General features: G+C 49.0%; 1 protein-coding gene across 3 annotated transcripts in view; it reads right to left on the bottom strand.

Annotated features, from left to right (window-relative positions):
- The window catches only part of LOC125740147 (1-phosphatidylinositol 4,5-bisphosphate phosphodiesterase gamma-1-like), a 34803-nt gene extending 11523 nt beyond the window's left edge, over window positions 1–23280 (bottom strand). For 2 of the 3 annotated variants that reach the window (XM_049010989.1, XM_049010991.1), the window contains exons 1-21: window positions 22095–23280; window positions 21407–21754; window positions 13440–13589; window positions 12848–12941; window positions 11520–11567; window positions 8807–8891; window positions 6899–6979; window positions 6724–6758; window positions 6264–6336; window positions 5393–5488; window positions 5020–5138; window positions 4685–4770; window positions 4160–4280; window positions 3532–3700; window positions 3026–3145; window positions 2652–2759; window positions 2314–2498; window positions 1998–2198; window positions 1687–1806; window positions 382–565; window positions 216–293 (exon numbers count right to left, since the gene is read on the bottom strand). In XM_049010989.1, the coding sequence (XP_048866946.1) occupies window positions 216–293; window positions 382–565; window positions 1687–1806; window positions 1998–2198; window positions 2314–2498; window positions 2652–2759; window positions 3026–3145; window positions 3532–3700; window positions 4160–4280; window positions 4685–4770; window positions 5020–5138; window positions 5393–5488; window positions 6264–6336; window positions 6724–6758; window positions 6899–6979; window positions 8807–8891; window positions 11520–11567; window positions 12848–12941; window positions 13440–13589; window positions 21407–21632 (2379 nt within the window). In that variant the 5' untranslated portion in view covers window positions 21633–21754; window positions 22095–23280. The remainder of the gene's footprint in view (window positions 1–215; window positions 294–381; window positions 566–1686; window positions 1807–1997; window positions 2199–2313; window positions 2499–2651; window positions 2760–3025; window positions 3146–3531; window positions 3701–4159; window positions 4281–4684; window positions 4771–5019; window positions 5139–5392; window positions 5489–6263; window positions 6337–6723; window positions 6759–6898; window positions 6980–8806; window positions 8892–11519; window positions 11568–12847; window positions 12942–13439; window positions 13590–21406; window positions 21755–22094) is intronic. The other variant, XM_049010990.1, reaches the window with a different exon arrangement.

Genomic DNA, 23280 nt, shown 5'->3' with positions numbered 1-23280 from the left:
AACCTGGTTAATCACATTTTGCTTAGGGCCCTGAAAAGGGTTGGGCTGGCCTGGAACTATATGATGGCAGAATGAATCCTGTGGGTTTACATTCAAGCTATTTCTTGATACAGGATTCCTGAATGCACCTCACAAAACTTGTAGGTCTAAATTGTAGTGTGTGCGGACCAGGCTTGCTACTGAATAACCTGGCTCGCACATGACCTTTGACCTACCCTAGCAGTGGGCATCTTGTTGGCCTCCACGTAGAAGTGTGGCGTGCGGACCTCATAAAGGGCCCCATAATCCAGCTCCTGGAGACCAACAGAGGGAGAAGCCATGTCAAGCATCCCAGAATGCTTTGTTCTGGGCCTGGTCCTATTTGGTCCATTGAGGTATTACCGTGGTGCCCATGCGGTCCAGTGTGTCCTCATTAATGGGGTAGCGTAGTCTCATCTTGCGGTATAGCGGGTGCTTCTCATAGTAGCTAACGAGATCCACCAGGCTCTCGAACTCTGCCGAGCTACCCAGCATGAAGAGGCGGCCCTCTTGCTGAATCCGGCAGTGCTTGATCTTCCCCTCGGCCCTGGAGGCAAGGAATGGGGTGTTGGGATAACATCAAGTAGCACTGAGAGAAATCAGCTATATGCTAACAGTGAGGAAAGTGGCACAGTTTATCTTTGGAAGTAATTAACACTCTGAAGAATGAGGGGCAGACTATTACTGGGCGAAATTAGCTACAAGCTAACACTGAGGAATGAGATGCAGGCCATTATTTGGAGTAATAAGCTATAGGCTAACACTGAGGAATGAGGTGCAGGCTAACATCATGAGGAATAAGCTACAGGATTGTATTGAGGAATGTGATACAGGCTATCATTGGGATTAATTACCTATAAGCTAACACTGAGGATAAAGGTGCAGGCTATTATTGAAAGAAATTGTTACATGCTAACACTGAGGAATGATGTACATGCTATCATTGGGAGTAATTAGCTACAAGCTAACACTGAGGAATAATAAGCTCATGGGTCTTTTACTTACACAAAAATGTTCTGAGGGCAGAACACACTAACCGACTAGAGGAGGCGGGACCAGCTAATCAGATGTTGCTTGGACCCACCTTATCTACAACCTGTTTATCATTTTTGTATAAGTAAAACTCTCACAAATGAATAAGGCACAGGCCACCACTGAAAGAAATTAGCTACATGCTAACACCGAAGAATGAGGTTCAGTCTATGATTGGTAGTAATTAGCTACAAGCTAACATTGAGGAATGAGGTACAGGATATCATTGGGAGTAATTAGCTACAGGCTAACATTGAGGAATGAGGTACAGGATATCATTGGGAGTAATTAGCTACAGGCTAACATTGAGGAATGAGGTACAGGATATCATTGGGAGTAATTAGCTACATGCTAACATTGAGGAATGAGGTACAGGATATCATTGGGAGTAATTAGCTACAGGCTAACACCGAGGAATGAGGTTCAGTCTATGATTGGTAGTAATTAGCTGCAAGCTAACATTGAGGAATAAGGTACAGGATATCACTGGGAGTAATTAGCTACAGGCTAACATTGAGGAATGAGGTACAGGATATCATTGGGAGTAATTAGCTACATGCTAACATTGAGGAATGAGGTACAGGATATCACTGGGAGTAATTAGCTACAGGCTAACATTAGGAGAATCAGGCACACCTGAAGGAGATGGCATAGGAATTAGCCTCGCTGCGTTTGCGCACCAGGAAGGCTCCGTCCCGTGGCACGCGCATCAGCATATGCTCAGCCTGCACCCGCGACAGGCAGGAGTGGAACCACCTGCAAAAGACAGCTGCACGGTCAGCTCACGATGCCCAGCCCTCCACCTATCACGTCTCGCCAAAAACTGTATGATGCCTTACTGCAGCCACTCTTGACCTTTCACCTCCCCTGACCCCTGTGGCTTCAGTGTGCCCACCCTTGACCTTTCCCCTCCCCTGTCCCCTGACTGCCGCGCGCTCCCTGCTCACTCGCGGCTCTCGTGGGCGTTGGGTTGGGGCACAGGGTTCCCCAGCCGCATCTCGAACTCATTGCAGCGCAGTGGTATATCCCGGTAGTGGCTGATCAGATGGTACAGGCTGTCGAACACCAGGTTGTCCGTCAGGTAGAACCGGGTCGAGCCCGACTCCTGCCGGGAGTGGATGCGGCAGTGTTGGACGCGCCCTGAGCGCCTGGGGGGGGGGGGAATCACAGGTTTTAGTATGATCTTCACACTTGCAAGAAAAAAGGAGTGAATAAAAGAGAAGGAGAAGATGGAAAGGAGAGAAGCCTGCAAAGGGCACTCACCAGAAAGAGAGGGTGTAGTCGCCCACAAAGGTTTCACTCTCCCGCACCAGGAAGGTGCCATCCTTGCCCCCGCCCTCGCAGTAGTCCTGCAGCAGCTTCTCGGCCACCTGCCGACCATCGCGCCCCCCCCCCAGTTTGCCATGGAACCAGCGCTCCGCACAGTGCTGCTCGTTGTTGTTAAACTCCTGTCGGGGGGTGGGATAGAGAATGAGAAGGACGAGAGAGTAATGAGGAAAGGGAGCAGAGTGAGGCATGAAGGCGTGGAGCACCATGGAGGGGCCTGTCTCAGTCCAGCCCAGGGCCCAAACGCAAAGGCGGATCGGCCCCACCAGACTCACCTCCTTATTCTCGTCGTCCTCCTCTTCCTCGCCACTCTGATAGCGGGATGTCTCCTCTGAGTAGTAGATCTTATTGCTGGTCAGAACAAAGTAGTGTGGGGTCCAAGTCTGAAAGACACACACACAGACAAACAAACACACAGACACACAACAGACACACACACACACATAGACACACACACAATTAGCTGCTACAGACATTTCAGCCTGTGTGGCACTGCTGAGATTAATTGCTAATAAGTTTTGCTAAATGGTTAATTAGGCCCTTACTTGAACAAGGGGGTGTGGTCAATGCCAGCCAATCTCATGCCCCTCCTGAAGTATACAGCGCCCCCCCCCCCCCCCCCCCCCAACAGGCCCAGGCCAACTCTTACGTGGTCGATGGGGTCCTCCAGGTACAGGATGCCATTGCAGAGCGAGTTGCTGATGTCGCTCTCGGAGTAGCTGGCCGACGTCACCTCCTCATACAGTGTCCCCTCCGCCAGCTTCTTGTGCTGACAGGAGGCAGGGGATATGGCGGCTTAGCTCACATGCTTAGAACACGCTACATGCCTCTACACCGCCCCTCCTCATATCTGTATACCTGTGTAGTCGTTCCTACTGGCTGAATTATTTCTAAACATCCTCTCATCTTTCTTCAACCATTAATATCTACCAACTCCTCTATATATATATATATATCTCTCTAGCCCCATATAACTCCTCCCACATAGCATTCTCGGTCCTCCCCCTAATAATTTCTGTACATTTTACTCATGCACAGCTTATGTGGGCAGACAGAAGGATGGACAGATGGATGGATGGATAGACAGATGTAAGATGATGGCTGCTGTTCTTATTCTTCATGGCCGGTTTCCAGGGGCCCCTGACAGCTCCTCACCTTAATAAGGATCTTCCTCCTGAGCTGGTAGGGTGAGGGCAGCTCATCTGCAGAAGAATCCACTGCCTTGGTTAGCAGCAGCTCCCCAAACACCTTCTTAAAATGGGTGGCCATGTTCCTCTGCTGCACCACGCTACAGTGGTCTTCAATGGAGAGGATCACGGGGTACCTGCCGAGAGGGAGAGGGTCACAGGCACCTTTAGTCAACGATGACCATGGATGGGAGGGGTTAGTGGGTGTAGGCGGGGCCAGAGCGGTACCTGGAGGAGATGAAGGGGATTTATGCTTGAAAAGGGGATATTGAAATAATTAGCAGGAGGAGCCAGATGGCCCTGTGGGAGGAGTTAGGGAATCTTGGGTGGAGCTAAAGCAGTAGAGAACATGGGTGGGGCTTATGCCTGGGAAAAGATGAGAGGATGTATAGAACTAAATAGGAAGGAGGGGGAGGAGCCAGATGGCCCTGGGGGAGGAGTTAGGGGTATCTATAGACCTATACAGGTATGATTTGAGATTGGAGAGGCAGTGTAGTGAACCATGAGGTGGAGTGGGAGGGCATAGTCTACCATAAAAGGGAGAAAAGGAGGCAACAGAAACAGCTGGGGGCAAAAGGGCGGGTTGACACACTCACTCGGACGTGACGAAGGCATGCTCTTTGATGGTGTGCAGAACGTCCAGGAACTTGATCTTGGAGGTGAGGGTGTGGCCGTGGTAGATGATGGGCAGGTCGTCGGGGCCGTCCCAGCAATCCACTGCAGCATGGAGAGGCAGGGTGTGACGGACACAGACGTGCGCGGGGCAAGGCAACCGCAGAGTAGGGGGAGGACAGAAAGAGAGACAAGGATGGAGGGAAAAAGTGCAATAATGTCAAGGGGCTGAGGTTGGCACGTAGCAGGAGACTGGCTGGCTGAATTCCACAGCCATCCAAAAATTACTTAACGATTACAGCACAAACAGTGTTACTCTACACCTGTATTATCTGTCCATTTTGTCCATTTCTCTCCTGCAGTCATGGAAGGACAGAGTTTACTGTCGTAATTAGTGGCAAAAATGGAAGAAATATATTATTGATATAACAAGGGATCTTAAAAGGATCACAATAGTAAAAGAGAGAGACAGAAAGGGAGTGATGGGAGACCGGAGCAGCTCTCCTTACGTTCGATGCAGCGACAGCCCATACGGAGACAGCGGGCGTAAGCCTCAAGAGACGACTCACTGGAGAACTGGTCACCCGTCAGGTACCTAGGATGGGATTTTAAGCACCGTAAGGCGTGAGAAAGAGCTGATAAATACACCGTACCCCCTTGCCGACTGACTCCTGGGTCACAGTCAAGCAGGCCTTCGGCAGTCGTGACCTGCCACACATCGTTTATGCAGCTCTGACAGCCATTTTGTCACGCAACACAGCAGTAAGCAGAGCTCCCCATAGAATGTCCATGTGGGTCGGGCAGGGGGAACATCGCCCCCCGCAGGAGGGGAGGTGTCACATACGTGTTGTGCGAGGAAGAGATCCAGTACTGGGACAGGGGCCTTTTCATGTCCTCAGAGGAGACCGGCTGGGGGTGTGGCTCGCAGATGGAGTTCTCCTTGGAGAACAGGAACGTGAGGAACTGGAGGAAAAGAGAGAGAGAGGCTAGCACTGGCGAGGGTAAGGTTTATGTCATTTAATCTTCTGGGTGTGTGCTGGTAAAAAGGTCATTCATGTTTACATTGCAGGTAACCCTGTCTGTGTGTATCTGCACAAAGGTCATTAGTGTAATCGTGAAGAACACGTTTGGATGTTTGCATGTGTATGTGCGTGCTGGTCCTCCTGTGTGCAGAGCATGTGGGGAGTGTGTGTGTCCTAGTGGGGGGGGGGACACACCTCATCCAGCTGAAGCGTGGGGTCCAACTGGGCCCCGCACCTCAGGTACCCTGACAGGAACTCTCTGACCCGGCTCAGGTCCACAGCCCAGGCTTCCTGCAACATGATTGATGAAACCCACTAAGTGGAGCAGCCAGAGTCGAAGTCGGCTCACTGGAATCTTTCTTTGCCAAATACATTTGCAGTTAGGGGTCGTCTGTGACCGGGATGATAAAACGTGTCATCTGAACCAGCTCTTCAGAGTCAATGAGCACCACTGGAAGGTCTCAGCTTTCTAGCAGTATAAGTTATTAATATATGTTACTTCCAGGCTAATGGGGCTCACAATATCCGAGCACCCCTTGGCCTTAGGGGCTGTCTACAAATTACACCTATCACTAGAATTGCACAATATACTGGTTAAAAAATACAAGCATCAGTCTGATGTGTCAATCATTTCAGATTGACCTTAGGGCCAGATTTAGTCATAAAACGTGGGCAGGTACTTTGACACCTTTTCTAAGTGATAAATGAGGCAATGAAATCCCTTGTCCTTCCCTATGGGAAATGGCTGATTGCCCAGTGCAATCTCCATTATTTCACCAGTTGTATCTTTAGTTCTGGTGGTGCTTTTTTTAACAAATATCGGCCAGTATGGATATGCTGACCAATATACCGTGCATCTCAACCTGGTGTTAAAAAAGTATAAACTAAATGTCATTTGTTCCCACCTGAGCTTTGAGATCAACACTGAGTGGACGGCAGTACCAAAAGCGCTAATGGAATCCGGCGTAATTCATTTTTTTGTGCAGCAAGTGGGGTAGTGATGTAGGGTCACAGAAAATTGCAGGCCCACTAAGGCTGATTTTATTTCACATTGTCTCCTTCGTACCTTCTGGTCCAGCTGTAGGAATTTCTGGAAGTCATAAAGAGAGATCTGGCACAGCTCAGGTCGATCCACATTTCTGTTTGGAAAAACACACACATGTGTGCAAACACAGACATCAATAACCATGACATCTGTCATAGCAGGGCGGTATAAATTATATTTATGAAAGTAATCTCAAACCAGCTGCAGTACGTGGGTGCATGTTATGCGCAGAAAGTTTGTACCAGCAGGGGGCAGCAAAGCGCCAAAAGCGAGCAGGGATCTGGGTGAGTGAAGGAGAAAAGGGATGAGAGGTGGAAAAGAAAAGGATCAGAGGCAGGGGAGAAGAAGCGAGGAGGGGGACAGGGATGAGGAGGAGGAGAGGAGAATGGTGAAAATGAAAACCAGAACAACTGCGATGGAACTGCAGGGATCGGGGGCGGGGGTGGAGGGGGATCAGTGGGGTGAGGGAGGGGGGGCTTACCGCAGGGGGAAGGACAGCTCCAGCTGTTCGATGATCTGAGGGGAGAGAGGAGGCGTACTGTAAGGGGTGGGACACAAGGGCGGCGCTACAGATTGCCAGGAAAAGTACCTCTGGTGCGTGGCATGTGTGGGTGTGTGCCTGTTGCATTGTGGGACGAGTGCCGAGCTGGACTCACACTCCTCTGAGTGTCGAACATCAGCGTCCTGTACAGCTGGGCGAAGTGGGGGTAGGAGAGCTCGCAGCGGGCCTCCACCTCCTGGGACACAAACAAACGACCACAAACACAATCCATGTATTCCCATCACTGTGGGGACTCTCCATTCATTACTATGGGCATATTAATCCTAACTATGATAACTTTGACCCATATCCAGCCCTAACCTTAAACGTAAGGAACCAAACAAAATACAAGGCTTTTAGTTTACTTCTGTGCATTCAAAGATTTTTTTACAAATGTGAGGTGTATGTTGTGGGGACCTGAGAAATATCCCCATTAAAAAGTAACAGGATGTAACACATTGCGGGGACATTTGGTCCCCACAATGTGGTAAATACAACCCCCCCCACACACACACCAGGAAACTGAGACCCTCCTCTCAGAGCAATAACCCACACATCTGAGGAAGAAAAGCACACAGCTGACAACTCACAATGATACTGGCCCAGGAGAGAAGCAAACCAGACACGGTTACCAAGCAAAACACAGCCGTGACTCCCTGTCCGGGACTCTCCAGACTCTCCTCGATCCATCAGGCACGTTCCAAAACCACAGACCTCTCACTCCAAACACTTCCTAACCTAGGGGTGATTATGGGATTTCATTTAAGGTGGTGGGGGGGGGAGTATAAGAGGGGTCATAATTCAAACAGTGGGGCCATCTATTTTATTAACCAATGATGTGATCTGAATCAATGACTGACAGGGGAACCAATCAGCTTTCAGCTGGGGCCAGTACCCTTGTGGCCCGGCCCCTGAATACATCCCCGCCTCCACCAGACACTCAGTTAGCTACCTATCTACCAGCCAATACTCTGACTAAACAAGTCAGCTTGTGACCAGGCCAGAGGCTAAAGTACCGACAGGTTCCCTGTAAACACACCGTGCTATAAATAAAGTTTCGAAATGTGCCCTCCACACACCACTATGAATGAAAGCACAGTGCAGGTACTAAAAGGAACAATTGTGAGGCGAAATCACGCCAGTTCTGCTCGGGGTCCTGATCACCGACCGCATCGCGTGGACGCCGTTCTCGCTGACAGTAACTTGCCGGCGATGCGTCAGCTGTCTAGCACCGTATAAATAGCAGCACGTTCACTCGTCGCTGTGATTCATCCTACGGCCAATTGACCGCCGATATGAATCACCCTGTGTCCAATCAGCCGCCACTGCGAACCACCCTGCGCCCAATCAGCTGCCTCCATGAATCACCCCACACCCAATCAGCCATCGCCGTGGCAGTCATGAAATACAGAGCAGGGATCTCTCTGGAATCCACGACCACGCTACCTGTTGGTGTATGACGCATTTATTTATCAGGTTCTGGTAAGACTATGCAGCTTAAAGGGTCTTAAATCTTAATATCCACATTTTAACGTTACTTTCCAGGGCCTAAAATTTGCAACCAAGCAGGTTTACAGGTTGGGATCACAGCTTTGGAATCGAAGGTTGCAGATCCAAGTTCTACGGAACCTTCAGAAAAATATCCCACTATATGAAGATATGGTGGATAAAACGTCCATTTATCCATCCATCCATGCATCACCTGCACCTACTCATCCTATGCAAGGTTGAAGGAAGGGGGTCCAGAGCCTATCCCAGAAGCTACAGGCACAAGGCTGGGAATAACCCAGGACAGGGCACCAACCCATCGTGGTGAAAAAAACGTAACTAATGTTATTTATACATATAAAAAGGCTTCTGTTGTCATAATTAATCCTCATGTTTCTATTATAAAATGTGTGCGGGAGAATTTAGGTACTTCATGCTGTATAGTTGAATATTAATGGCATATTTTGGCCAGATATAGGACGTGCAGCTTTAACACATGTGTCACATGGGGCTACGAGCACTGTGATTGGCTCACCTGCAGCTTGTCCTTCAGGAAGCGCATGTTGGGAACGCGGTAGTTGATCTGGGGCAGCAGCACCTTCACGTCCTTGACGGTGATGCTGCAGGGGGCAAGGAGACGGACAGAAGGACGCTGTGTCTCTGAGTCTCAAAAACCCCCATTACATCCCCCTTTTGAGAACTGCCCCCATCCCCCCGTCTTCTTTCATTTTCCTATAAGGACTTCAGGGAGCGAGCATAGGAGGTCAGCATTGGACAAGGAGAGTGCGGGGGGTGGGGGGGTGGGCACATGACCTTGAAAAATGAGAATCTGATTATTAACAAAAGCTTTCAAAATGCAACATTTTAACTCAGGGAAACATCCCCAATAAGCAGCCTGTTGCGGGTGCTGTAACAAGCTGGCCCACAGTGTTATTCAGGAGGTATTTCTGCGGGGACGCCTTCTCCTTAAGAATGAAATAAAACCCAGGCGTGCAAACGCACATGCATCATTATCACGCGTGCAGGAATGAAACTGTCACACTAAGATGCTGTGTCAGTCTGTCAGTCACACAGAGAGGCAGCCAGAAACACAGCTGGAAAACAGCAAACCCCCGTTACACGGCTCCCCGGAATCTAGTTTTGCTGAAAAAGAGCCGACTTCACGTGCGTGAAAACTTACTGCTGTAATGCGTATAGCGATCAGTATCTGTCACTTTTTTGCCTGTCCACCTTATCTTAATCTCCCTGTTTGTTGTGATATTTATGTACAATTTCCAAGGCGTTATGTTTCCACTGGCTTTTTTTGCTTTTCTTTCTTTCTTGACTTCCTCCTGGAAAATCCCCGTGGAGCACTTTTCGGCACGCCTGCTTGTGAAACAGGCCGAGGCCTCTGGACGAAATACGATCGACAGCATTTGGAAAACTTTATAGCCGGTCCATTGTTGCCGGGGACTGTGTTGTTGGTTTGGGCTGCAGTTCCTATTTTTGGCCTCCAGGGGGGTGATTTCCATGAAAAGAAAATACAGCCAACGGAAACCCTCGACTGGTGTTCCGTCTCAATCCAAACAGAAACGGACAAAGGACAATGGGAGGCAGATCCAGTAAAGCCAGCAAATAACCCGCAGCTCTTCTGACACAAGCCACACGCCGCTCCAATGCAAAGGCTGCTGCTATGTGGCTGATTCAAGCGATATTTATATAAAGTAATGTAAAGAAGTTGAGAAGAAATTAGTTAATGAGCTGCCGGATGACATCCGTGACAGGAATTACAGGTGCCGGAATGTTCCGGGTGAGAAATAGCCATGGGAACTCTATGCTGGCGTGCGTGCGGGGACTTGCTTACTCGTATTTGCACTCCTTGCCCCCCACTCTGACCTGACCATTGCTTTTCGTGCATGGAGCTGGGAAGCAGGCCATGCCGCATCACTTCCTGTTGCGCGGGGCGGCCGGTCTTATCGGGCCAGGGCAGGCCTGCTGCTTGTTCCGGACCTCACTTCCTGCTAGGGTGGGGCTGGATCTGGCTTTTAATTTAATTTTCTTTTTTTTTTTTTTTTTCTTGGGGGGGGATTCTTTTTCATTTTATTTTAACATTCTGCTCTTATGCATCCAGCAATTCCGTCCCCCCCTTCACCCAACGTTTGAATTGCAAGGCCCCTCTCTGACATTACATCCCCCCCCACCCTCCTGCCACCAAACTTCACCTCTATTGTTTCTTGAGGCACTGAGAGCCGCAGCCAAAATGAAAATAAACGGGGCCCCCTCTGTGCAGGGGGGCGTCGTGGTGCCAATGCCGCCCTCAGCCCTGCGTGGCCTTGTTGGCATCACGTTTACCAAGAGCTACGACATCTCAAGCTCTGGCTGACCAGCTGATTTCATTGGTTAGCTGCTGATTGCCTGGCAACATGAGAGCTTCGGCGTATAACGGCCTAGATCCCGCCCCTCAAACCCTCATCCAATCAGTTCTAAGAGACGATTTCTTGACCATGATTTCCTTATTAGCACAACCTCAACTCAATATACCACTTAGGCAAGTCCTGAAATATGTAAGGAAAAATATAAAAAAATATTTATATAAATTAGAAAAATATGTCACTGTGCACTGTTATATCAGCATTACAGAATATGTGTTAAATAAAGCTATTTACGATTCACCTGTTCAAAATTAAACAATTAAAACATTTGTTAAAGTGATAAAAATACGTCACTTTGCACTGTTACACCAGCATTACAGAACATGTGTATTATTAAATAAAGTTAATTATGATTCACCTGTTTAAAATCAACACACTGACGAAGCAGACGATTTGGAATATATGAATAATAATGGTTTTGCTAATTCAACTTGTATTGAATTTCACATGTAAACACCTAAGGCTGGATTTCATTCAGAAGTTGTTTAGGAGAAACTGAGCTTGGTGAGTTTGTCTTGGCTGTTAATAGCTCCAGAGAGGTGGGGGTTTTTCCAGGAAAGCCCCAACCTACAGCGGATGGCACGGCCTCCGGGAGCAGGCCGACTCAGGGAGCCGAAGCGACGGAGAGCAGGACGGAGTTAAACACGAGACTTCAGGGAACATGAGGGGGAAATGCTTTGCGGTGGGGCGGGTGATTCTTAACCAGGCACCACTAAGAGCCGTCGGGTCCTCAACGCTTCTGTCGGCCTTGAGACAGGCAAGAAGAGAGCCCAGCCCATGGGGAGTGACGGAAAAACCTGGAACATTTTGCCGCCTGGGGTGACCGGCCTCACCCACCTGCCCTCATGGTTGCGGTCCATGGCTTCGAACTGCTTCCTCAGCCACCTGTGAGAGAGGAAGACAAGGTGTGTGAGATGGCAGCTAGGGGGCCGGACGGCTAAGGAACCCGATACATTTGTCAAACAGAAATCTGGAGCTGTGGAGACCATAACCGGAAAGAGCACAGCTCATATTGCGCCCCCCCCCCCCATTCAGGGCTGGGGTGCGGGGGGGGGTTAGCTCCTTGTTCTAGGTTAGACCAAGTTCAGCAGACTCTGTGACAGGATGGGCGAGTACAGAATTAAACTGGAGAAGGATTAAAAAAGAATAATAATAAAAAAAGTCAAGCTGTGTGAAGGGAAGTGTACATGGAATATGCAAAACCAGCCCTCCACCCCCCCCAAACCTCTCCGCCGCCACCCCCCCAGCCACGCACAAAGGCTCCCTTAAGCAACTCACATTAAATTCACCCCGAGTGGCTGGCAGGACGCGCCACATGCATGATAGGGGGCACGAAGGCGACGGAGAAGCAGCCAAACAGGACATTTGTTTATGAAGGTCCAAGAAGATGTGTGTTTACTCCAGACCGAATTAACTGGACAAACAAAGGTGAGATTAAATAAACACCAGGGGGATTTTTCCGGCCTGTCTTGTCCCAAACCCCCCAGCCCACCCCTCTCCCATTCCAAAAATCTGTTTCCAAATTGAACCACACTCCAAAAAAAAAATCTATTTATTATTCATGGAGTACGACACAGAAAGGCCTGCATTAAACTCCGCAGTCAGACATCCTCCCACCCCAATGCGACTGACCCCCACGGCCCCAGCTGTTTGTTTACAGCCGCCAAGATGTCGCGACTTGGGGTCGAATCCTGGCAGCGAGGGAGGCAGGCACATCATCTTTTAGGTCTAGACCCAAAAATATTAGGAATGGGGCTTCCTATTGGCTGAGTTCCGTTTAAATGGAGCACAACCGCTAGGGAGATTCGGGGCCTCATGTCCCATATGAGAAATAAGGCAACATACTGAATAAGAAGACAGGACTGGAACCTAACACATGCCTGTATGTAACACTGGCCCTGAATTACTGGGTATAAACTGGGTAAATTTAATGACAGGAATAAATCAGGAAATAACAGTAGTAATAGCAAAATGGTGTGTCAATCTTCAGGTGGTTGTTGGTTCAAACCCCAGTGTCAGCAAAGTGAGCCCCTAAGTAAGGTCCTTACCACCCATTTGCTTTAGGGACTAGCTGGCCTGGCTCTCTAAACTGCTTTGGATAAAAGCATCTGCTTAGTAAGGTTGCTTCTCCACAGAGGACTGACTTCCCCATCACCTCGGCTCACCTGTCGATGTGCTGTGGGGTTGAGGACCTCTGGGTGTCCGCTATCAGCCAGTTCAAACCCGTGATCCACATGTTCACCTCCTCCTCACTAAAGGCTGGGGGGCAGGGATGGGAAACAGCCAGAGAGACACACTTAACACCTTACTGGGTGGCCATCGGCGCAGGGATCTGGACCTGAGATCAAACGGGTCCCAGATCCAAAACCCAGCAGGGAAACTGCTGCTATACCAAAAGATGAAAGTATACAGGAAGCTGGTGGTTATGGGTTGAGACCAGGAACCTGAAAGTGGCTAGTCTGCCCCAGGAGGGTATGTGGTCATGGCCTGGAACTAACCTCAGGATTAATGCAGCTGTGAATGTGTGATACCTCACATTAGCCAAAAATATTAAAGTAAAACCATAAAAAACATTCTGGATCTTCAGGCTTGTCCTGATGATGATGAGAGATGTTCAGGCAGAAGAGAGCTATCTAAAAGAGCCTGATGCAAGATGTATAAGCAGTGAGGATGACCCAGTAACATGCAAGTAGGCGAGGAGGTGTGGGGGAAAGGAAGGAGCGAGGGCAGCGGGAGGGGCAAGGCGAGGGGACGGACCAGCCACGCTGAGGGTCTTCAGCCGGAACTCGAGGCCGTAAAGTACAATGAAGCAGAGCGCCGAGTCCAGCTTGCGGGCCTCCTCTGGGTAGCGCTCGAAGTCCCGTGAGGCCTTGCCCAATCGCAGCTCCTTGATCTCCCGGATGTCGACTGCCGGCCAATCAGAGTCAGAGTCAGAGGACTGCAGGTCATCAACGCCCGCCCCCCGGTAAAACTCAGCCAAAGAGAGCACCTCAATACCCATGACATCACCTGGCATCAAGTCAATCAGATTAACCTGGGATTTTTTCAGCAGGTGGTTATAGGGTCCAGTCCCAGAACTTTGATCCCCAGAATTTATTCTGTATATATACACACCGGAATAAGAAAGCTTTAAAACGTACAGTACTGTACAAAAGTCTTAGGCAGGCAAAGAAAATGATGTTTAGATTATCCTCGTGTTGGTGTAAAACTATGATATGCCTGTCAAAGTGTGTCAGCTTAGTCATTTCAGAACCTCTGCTAAAATCATCCTAGTATTTGCAGTGACCGTCCAGTGCAGTCATGTATTTTTTGACTTGGCCACTAGCACAGCTCATACAGCTAGTCAATCTGTCACTGACTTTTTAAACCAATATATTTAATTATTTAATTGAGCTGTCGGTGAAATTTAACAAAATCGTGGAACGACTGAGGTGCCCCTGAGGAGAAGTTTGGGAACTGAAGCGGTGTTCATCTAGCCATCCAACTAGATATCAGTAACTTTTTAGAAAACAGAAGAAATTATTACTAGTTTTTATTGTGTTACTCTTAATTTGCACAAGTTCTAATGTTAAAAGTTCTAATGTTTTTTGTTCTAAGCCAAAGTATACTTGCTACCCAGATAAACAGCTTTAAACATTTCTTTGGACTGCCTAAGACTTTTGCACAGTACTGTACATAACAAAAACAGTACAATAAAAAGTATATAATAAATGGGCAGTATGTAAGTAATAATCACTCCCAGTGATGACCCCCTAAGGCAGCACAGCTGGTGACAGAATGTGCCCCCTGTGTATGAGGTTAATATCTCTGCGGAGTGCTAAATAAACATGGAGAGGGACAAAGGTCGTCTCTGCATACATCTGGCAACAACGATCTGTACTGTCCCATGCTGGACACACATACACACACACACACACACACGGGCATGCAGGCGAAACAGAAGCATGCCACAGGCACGCAGACAGATCCGTGCGGTGGCCACACCTCCTTCACCACGGCGCCACCCAGCCACAGGCCCCGGCTGTGTCCGGGCCCACACCCTTCGTCCTGGGCCACCCCAAGCGGGAGGCTGCAGGTTCAGACCCAGGGAGGGGTCCTGCAGCGCCTCTGAGACTAACCCTAAGTGGCCATTTGCTCTACAGCTGAATAAAAGCTAAAAAAAATCCCTTTGATATCTCCGAAGCGACGAAAACGCAACAGCAATAACAGCCGCGCCACACGCCGACCTGACTCAGGAGGGGCGGGGTCCGGCAGAGTCAGGGAGGGTGAGGGGTTCGAGTTTCAGGAGGGGGCCATAACCCTAAACGAGGTAGCCGTGGAAGCGCACACGCTTCCAGGCTCTGTGGGGCAAGCGAGCACCAAACTGGGAAGGGCGAGTGCCAACTGGTGGCAGAGGGAAGATTGTGCATGTGCTAGGGGTGAGGGAGAGGGGGAAGGATAGAGATAGAGTGGGAGATAGAGGCAGGGAGAGAGGACAGGAAAGAAGGGAAGGCAAACTTTTGGGGGTGTTGTCTGTCTCTCTCTCTCACACACACACACTCGTTCATTTCCATCTACAAAGAGCCGTAAATGAGAGGATGATGAAAATCATGTGCAGGAGGGCAACAGGAGGAGGCATAGGAGGGAGGGATAGGAGGGGCGTGGCTTCTGCATGTCTGTACTGACAGAGTATCACACACGGTGATCCAACAGTACCAGCTGCATAATGTGCATTGGACCAGACAGGAACAACACAGGGTCTCTGACCCGACAGGGAGGCACCAGAATCCAGCCTGAGACCCATTTCTTTCAGTCCCAGTCTCACAGCAAGGCCCAGGAGACGTGCTCTGGTTCTGGTGCTGACTGAAAAGTGGACCACTGACGTACTCCAGGCTGCCTGCATAGCCCACCTCCTTTGTCTGTCCTGCTTTTTTTTCCATCCACGATATCCGCCTTTTTCCATCCCCTGAGGGGTCCAGGTCACGCCAGGGGGGGCTGCGGTGGCCCCCGCTGACTGGACGGCGGCAGGACAGGCCAACAGCACTCAGTCTGTCCTTCACACGACCGATGGGCGGATTTAATCTAGTTTCAAGTGACCTGCCGTTTCACCCTCAAACTCGCCAAATCCGTTACGGTTCAGAACAAGTGCCAGGGCCTGCTTTGTAGAGACTTGACCACATAGACTTTTGCAGACGAGTCCAGGTCCTCGAGCCCAAAAACACACGCCGAACGAAAAAGGAAAATGACCAACAACAACAACACCAACAATGCCACCATCAGACACATGATCCAGCCCAAGGCTCACCCTCTCCACCCAGTACAAGCAACACTATTTAAAGTGGAATCGCAAACTTGAAGCTCAGTTACAGGTGCATTGTGGGATACGACTGAAAATGCCATGCCCCAGTCTACAGCACACATTCTACTAGTGCAGCTATAGTTAGACCAAAACGCTAACCGTGACCGATCCACATACTGCGGTTAAATGGTAAATGGCATCACGCAGGGACAGACCAACACTAAGAAAATCCTTACGCTAATCCTTCCTCTCCCCTTTGTTTTTGAAGTCTTCTTATCTTCCTGAATGACAGCATCCTTCCCAAGGATAACCTCAGTCTTCCCCCCCTTCTTCCTGCATGGCCCCTTTTGCCCCCCCCAAAAAAAAAAAAACAGTCTGCTATCTGACACAAGACACATGCAATCACACATGTACACACACAGCCCAGCCAGGGGGACCACGGCACCATCAGCCAATCATGAGCTGGCTTATTATAAAACAACATACATACATATGAAACAAACTTACTGGCTACAGATTCACATACCTCAGTCACAATTGAGAGCCCTCATTTTTGTTGGCTCTGTTCATTATAACAAATTATTCCTAATTAATACTCAGTTTAATTTAAAGGAATAAATTATACAATTACTATGATTTACATCTGACCTGGGGACTATGGAATAATGGTGAATAAAGTGAATGATCTCATTATTGATCATAATTGTATTCAAAACTATGCTGAATGGTAAGTAGGCTAGGACGATATGGATGGTTCAGATAAATGAAACAAAATAACTCTTTACAGTCTCTTTCAGAACAAACACCCGAAAATTCACAGAATGCCAAACCAACCACATCATGATTAATTAAAGGTACTCCCATTCACACGTAATTTATTACAATCTCATGGGAGTTTTACTTACACAAAAATGTTCTAAGGGCAGAACAAAGAAATGATTGGTTTAGAGAGATAACCAATCAGATTGTAGAGGAGGTGGAACCAACTAATTAGATCTCTTGGTCGCACCTCCTCTATAATATGATTGGGCATCTCTCTGAACCAATCATTTTTGTTCTGCCCTCAGAGCATTTTTGTGTAAGTAAAACTCCCACGAGCTTATTACAAGCGCAGCTGAAAGCAGGGACTCACTCAGAGGCAATGGTCATTTCAGCAGCATTTAACTAAGTGGCCTAAAATCTAGAACCTACCTAAAGGGGATATTATACCAAGTTCCATGTTACAGCAGCTTTAAGTCATACTAGTCAGCTTTAAATGCAAAGCATATGTGGAGCTATACAGGTCATGGACAGTAAGTGGCGTTGCAGGTAAGCTATCACCACTGTAGCCAGAATGCTGAGTCCAGGTTTCTGCATCACGGACCCATCCATCAAAACGCCCCCACGACACACCCCTCTTTTAAACACACACGGCACACTCTATGTCCTAAGTATACATCCATCCATCTTCACGCCTCTTATCCCAGTCAGGGTCCCGGGAGTCCTATCCCAGGCAGCACAGGGCAGCACTGAGCACAAGGCTGGGGTCCACGCTGGATGGGATGCAAAAACCTTTCTCGGCCATTTGCACAGGCATTTGCGCGGGAATGCTTCTCTTTACCTACTTCATCCTGCTCTCCATGAGACAGGATCCCCACAATGTTGTAAAACCTGGTACTTTTTAGGTGCCCACAATATAAACCTCAATCTTATAGAAATCCACGACTATAATCAAAAAAATAAAAATTCCAAAAGTCTTGTATCTTGTTAGGTTACCTGTGGTTAAGGTTAGGGCTGGGCTATGCGTGTTTATGGGGTCTTTCGGTATATCTGTGTTTTTTTATTAATAATAATGTATATATAGTACTGTGGGGGGTGGCATGGTGGTGCAGTGGTTCGCACTGTTGCCTCACACCTCTGGGACCCGGGTTCGAGTCTCCGCCTGGGTCACAGGTGTGCGGAGTTTGCATGTACTCCCCATGTCGTCATGGGGTTTCCTCCGGGTACTCCGGTTTCCCCCCACAGTCCAAAGACATGCTGAGGCTAATTGGACTTGCTAAATTGCCCGTAGGTGTGCATGTGTGAATGAATGGTGTGTGGGTGTGCCCTGCGATGGGCTGGCCCCCCATCCAGGGTTGTTCCCTGCCTCTTGCCCATTGCTTCCGGGATAGGCTCCAGACCCCCCGCAACCCAGTAGGATAAGCGGTTTGGAAAATGGATGGATGGCTGGGGCGCCCGTGAGGAGAGGTTTGGGAACTGAAGCTATGTTCATATAGCCGTCCAACAAGATGCCTGTGACTTTTTGGAGAACAGAAGAAATTCTGCTTTTATTGTTATTGCCACTGCTAATTTGCAAATATTCCGATAGTAAATTGTGTGCTTTTTTGCTGAGCAAATACACACTTACTGCCAAGGTCAATTTTCTTCGACTGCCTAAGACTTTACACAATACTGTATATGTTGCGGATTTGTGTATATTTGTCTTTCTACAGGACCAGTCGATAATCTGGACACTCCCACTAGAAATCATTTGTGTTTCAACAAGATAACGGACCTAAGCACACTTTCTGGTTATGCAGTAGGTATTATCTTGTGAAGAAGAAAAGAGATGGAGTGCTGTGTCAGATGACCTGGCCCCCACAATCCCCCGACCTAAACTCTGCAGAGCTGGTCTGGGATGAGTTGGACCAAAGAGTAAGAGCAAGCTAGCTTGTGGCCAGAATTTGTGGAAACTTCTTCGGGACTGTTGGAGAAGCATCCCAGGTGGCTACATCTGCAAGCTAGCTGAAAGAATGCCGAGAGTCTTCAATGCTGTCAAGGGGGCTATTTAGAAAAGTGTAAAATCTGAGGAAGTTTTGAGATGTTAAACTTTGCTTGGTCATCGTAATATTTCATATGTATTACTGTACTGCATTGCCTGGAGCCCATTATATAAGGTGACTATAAGGTGAGTAACACCGATGCATTAAAACAGGTGTGCCCAGATTTTTGACTGGTACTGTACGGCTTTATATTTCTGAGCAAAGAACAATGGTGTTAAAGTATAACCACACAAAAGCACCCGGTGAAGGTTTTACAGAATGGGGCCAGTGCAGGAGACACTGAGGGGTCCTGCAGGAGACCTTCCCGGGCTGGGGTGCCTCTGTGCCTTTTTCCATCCAGCCAAAGGAGGTCAGAAATAGACGATGCCTAGATAGCTGTGAGAGAGAGAGAGTGGCCCGCGAGGGGAAGCGGGGAGGAGACGGACGTGCGGGTTCACGCTCCGTCCCGTCAGGAATGTCGGAGCGGAAAAAGCCAAACACCCCGTAATTTAAAGAGGGCGGAAGGAAGGAGTGGCAAAGAGGAATGGAGTTGGGGGGGGGTTGGAATAAAGGGGGAGAGGAAAGGAAAGAAGAAAAAGCCTAGAATGAAAGAGCAGACCCAGGACTAAGGAAGAGGAGACGAAAGTTCAACCTCGAGCGAGAAGGGGATAGTGGAGAGGAGGCGGGGGAGGAGTAATGGGGGGGAGAGGAGACGCACACATGAGGTTCTTGGAATGTGCCCCCATGTGGTTAGGTGGGGGGGGGGATTCTGGCATCACCCACATCAGCGGGGGGGGCAGGCAGGCGAGTGGCCGGCTGCTGTAATTGATGAGGAGAGGGGGAGACGGTTCGCACCCGCCGCCCCCCCGCACTGAATGATTTACCAGGCGCTCCTGCGGTCACACGCAGCGCAGGGCGTGGGTGACTGCTGGAAGGAGGCGCTGGCTTGGCCGGGGGGGCTATGGGCCACGAGCCGGGCTCTGTGACTCTGAACCGGGGGGGGGCAGCTGAGCTCTGCACGGTCGCTGCATACTGACAGAGAGCTCAACGGTCCTCCAGCTACACCCCTCCTCAGGAAGTACCACGGCCAGCTACTTCCTGTTAGCACGTCCCACGAACATGCCGGAGCAAAACAAGCCCCGAGCCCCAGACATTCGTTTACCCATTTAAGACGCAGGTCACTTACAGCTCGAGGCAGCTTTTCAGTAACTAGTAAGGGTGATCGTCTGCCTTACTTCTGATCAACAAACGTGTTTCAACCTGCCACTGTTTGGTCAAACCTTATCCTTCTGGTGGCATCATGCCCAAGACAAGGCCATCTGACGCACCTCAGCCTACAGCAGTCAAATATTTACAGTTAAAGCTCCAGGTCTCTCAGTTCTGTTGGAGGGGTAGAGGTTCTGGCAGAAGCAAAATCATGACTCGAGCTGTCCTCAGGATAACCATTCCATACAGTGCGACATCCGGCCGCAAAGTGAAACAGCATAAGCTGGCAGTAGGGAACGTACTGGTTCGGAATCCTCAGACCGCCCTTGTATTCTAAACGCTGAATAAATAACAGCTTTCAGCGCACGGGGAGAAAAGACCCCTTCTCCGCTAAACGTGACTCAGCACTATGCATGTGGAAGAGGATCCATAGAACAAGAGGCTAGAGCAAGGATGGCAGATCTTATCCGTAAAGGGCCGGTGTTTATGCGGGATTTTGGGGTAACCTTTAGGTCAGCTGTTCAAACCCAGGTGTGAGGACTCTTCAGCCAATCAGTCCTCTAATTAGTAAGTTGCAGCAAAAGAGAGAGAGAGAGAGAGAGAGAGAGAGAGAGTAGATCAGAATATGTCTGGAAAAAGTGTGCACCTGGGGGGCAGGTGCCATGGGAGCATAAAGAAGCTTTAATTCTCAGGATCAGTTTGCTTGCGGGTCTGGAGTCACACACATTGTTCCCGGGGGCTTGAGTTCCAACAGCTGACTGACAACTGCATTTCCAATGGGACGCCAGTAGGTAGTGAAGTGGTTAATTAAATGGCCACTGAAAGTTTGGACACCGAATTCTTACACAAGTGATAAAGAAATTGAACCAATATAACACACAGCTGTAAAAACAGAAGAGACTCATCCTGTTGAAAATTTTGCTAAGCAACACGGGTAAAATCCGCGGCCTCTACGCTCATACGGCGCGGTTTTAAACATCAAACAGCGCTTTGAAATGTAACTCTGTCATCTGGTGAGATCTAATTCAAACTGAAACAGGATAATTGCCCCTTTCCTAAAAATGAAATGTTACAACTAAGTGACTAATAGATGGTGCAAACTTTTGAATGGATTTCTTCTCCATATAAAATCACGTTTTCCGCTAGGCCTATGTATGAATATGATATGTACGTAAAATCGCGGCCGTGATAAACACTTTATGCCATCTTGTCTTATAAAATATGAGTAGATTTCCTCTTACTGACTGCTAAATTCCAGTTAGAGCTCATCAACCTTGCAATCGCACTGAAAGTTAGAAAAGGGGCAGTATTGAGAGCGTGATTACGACAGTCCGGAGAGGGTTTCTTTCTCAGAGGGGCAGCATCGCCTGTCAGGGTGGGTGGAGTTGAGGACACCCAGCCGCGAAGAGAACAGCACAATATTTGTCTTCGCCGTCGGCAAATCGCGCAGAAATACTTACTTTCGCCCTCGATCTTATCGGGGTTCCGCGTCCAGATGATTTGCCTGGTGTCCTGCTTAATCTGGAAGGTTCTCCTCTCGGGTCGCTGCGATTTCTTCTGGTAGAAGACGGTGAGCACCGTGCCGATTTCCAGGCTGTGCAGGATCCGTTCCAGGCCGGTCCCGGTGCCGGCTGCAGGCTCTTCGGCGCAGCCATTGACGCTCCCCCCGAACCTCGCAGCGCACATCCTCACATCTGCATGCCAGCTATCGGGGCCGCGGATACTGGTGGCCGTCTGGCCCGGTGCGCTTCGGTGATTCCGTCAATAACGGTGCCCGGGTGCCACAAGAACAAGTCCAGGGATCGCGGCTTGTAGGGGGGAAAAATAATGTCAATGTTTTTTAAAAAGCGTGTCTAAACAGCCAGCTACGCATAACCTAAATATCCAGCCTCTACGCTGACCAAGTAAAATAAATCAAAACACGAGAATAGATGTTATGATTTTTCCCTCTCCATATGCCGTTTACGCTAAAAACTGAAAAACTGCTTCGTTTCACTTTGTTTTTAAAATAAACATTAACTTACAGTCGTTTGTGCAATAATTTAAAAACAGCCACGTGAAACAAAATATCGTCACACATTCATTTAATTGGATATATATCCCCAACCCAAAAAGAAAAAAAACAATCAAATATTTATTTTTTCCAACCTGGAATTTTATCTCCGTGTTATCCTTTCCAGATGCTTCTGGCAGAGAGCCAGATAATTTAAAGTAATTAAGGTGTATTTTCCATCCTGGGTATTAACATCCTTCCAAGATCCGATCCCTCTGACGGCTGTTGTACGACAATAGTTTGTGCACTTGGGTTACTGTTGCGCCCAACCGCAGGCATACAAATAAACACCGTGAATAAACACTTACAGCCGGCGTGTATACCAAGAACAGCCCGACACGCACGTCTCTGCAACCTCCGCGAAAGGGGGGAGGAAGAAAAAAAATCCAAATCTTCAAGATCGCTAGTGCGGAATTTATACGTACGATTTTCCCCAATGCGTGTGCACCAGGAATAAGCGGATCGTACGTGTGCGATGTTTATAGGAGCAGAGGCGGTCCTCTTTGAGGCGACAGATGAATGTGGAGGTAGGACGGCGGCGATATGAAACGCAGAGGCAACACGACGCGGGCGGCCGTTCATTCCGCGGTGATCAGCGGAGGCGAGCCGGTGCAGAAGTCCGGCGCGATCGTCGGTGTTCCGCGCCTTCCATGCAGCCGAGGCATTCCTGTAAATCCCCGCTCCTAACACCTCAACGTCGGCAGGAGATCCCCTGGCCGGCGCTACTTCGATGCGCACGGTGTCCCTCCCGTCCGCCTCGGATCCCTATATATTATAAATAATATAAAATATGCTCCTTCGCCTATTGCGGACGCGTGTCGCCTCCCCGCCAGCAGCCGTTGCTGGCCCACAGTTCTGTGTACGAGAATGCGGTTCGCCTTGAAAGGAAATACAGGCGCAGCAGGCCGGAAAGAGATCAGCTGGATTTTTTTCTTCCTGGATTCTATATCACAGTAAAGATGCAGGGAGTACGGCGAAGGGTTAGGGGGGGGGAACGGAGTGGAAAACCGGAGAAATTGAAAGCAAAGCTTACGGAGGAGAAACTGCGACACCTAGGGGCATCTTGGGTGACTTCATCTATAGTGGGCCACCTTCAGAAGCGCAGTGAGGGACACCGAGCACTGCTCAGGTTAAAACCAGCCCCCGTTTGGGCCTCAGCGACCCACATTTTTGATCGCTGGCTTATCAATTTAAGCCAGTAGTTTCCAAAACCATTCTCAGTGGACCCCTCTGCGGTAGGCCTTCTCCAGCAACTGACCTAGTTGTATTTTTAATTTCTTG

Source organism: Brienomyrus brachyistius, chromosome 4, assembly GCF_023856365.1.
Source record: "Brienomyrus brachyistius isolate T26 chromosome 4, BBRACH_0.4, whole genome shotgun sequence".
NCBI classification, from domain to species: Eukaryota; Metazoa; Chordata; class Actinopteri; order Osteoglossiformes; family Mormyridae; genus Brienomyrus; species Brienomyrus brachyistius.
The sequence above is the reverse complement of the archived record's forward strand: the minus strand, read 5'-3'. Positions and strand labels throughout refer to the sequence as shown.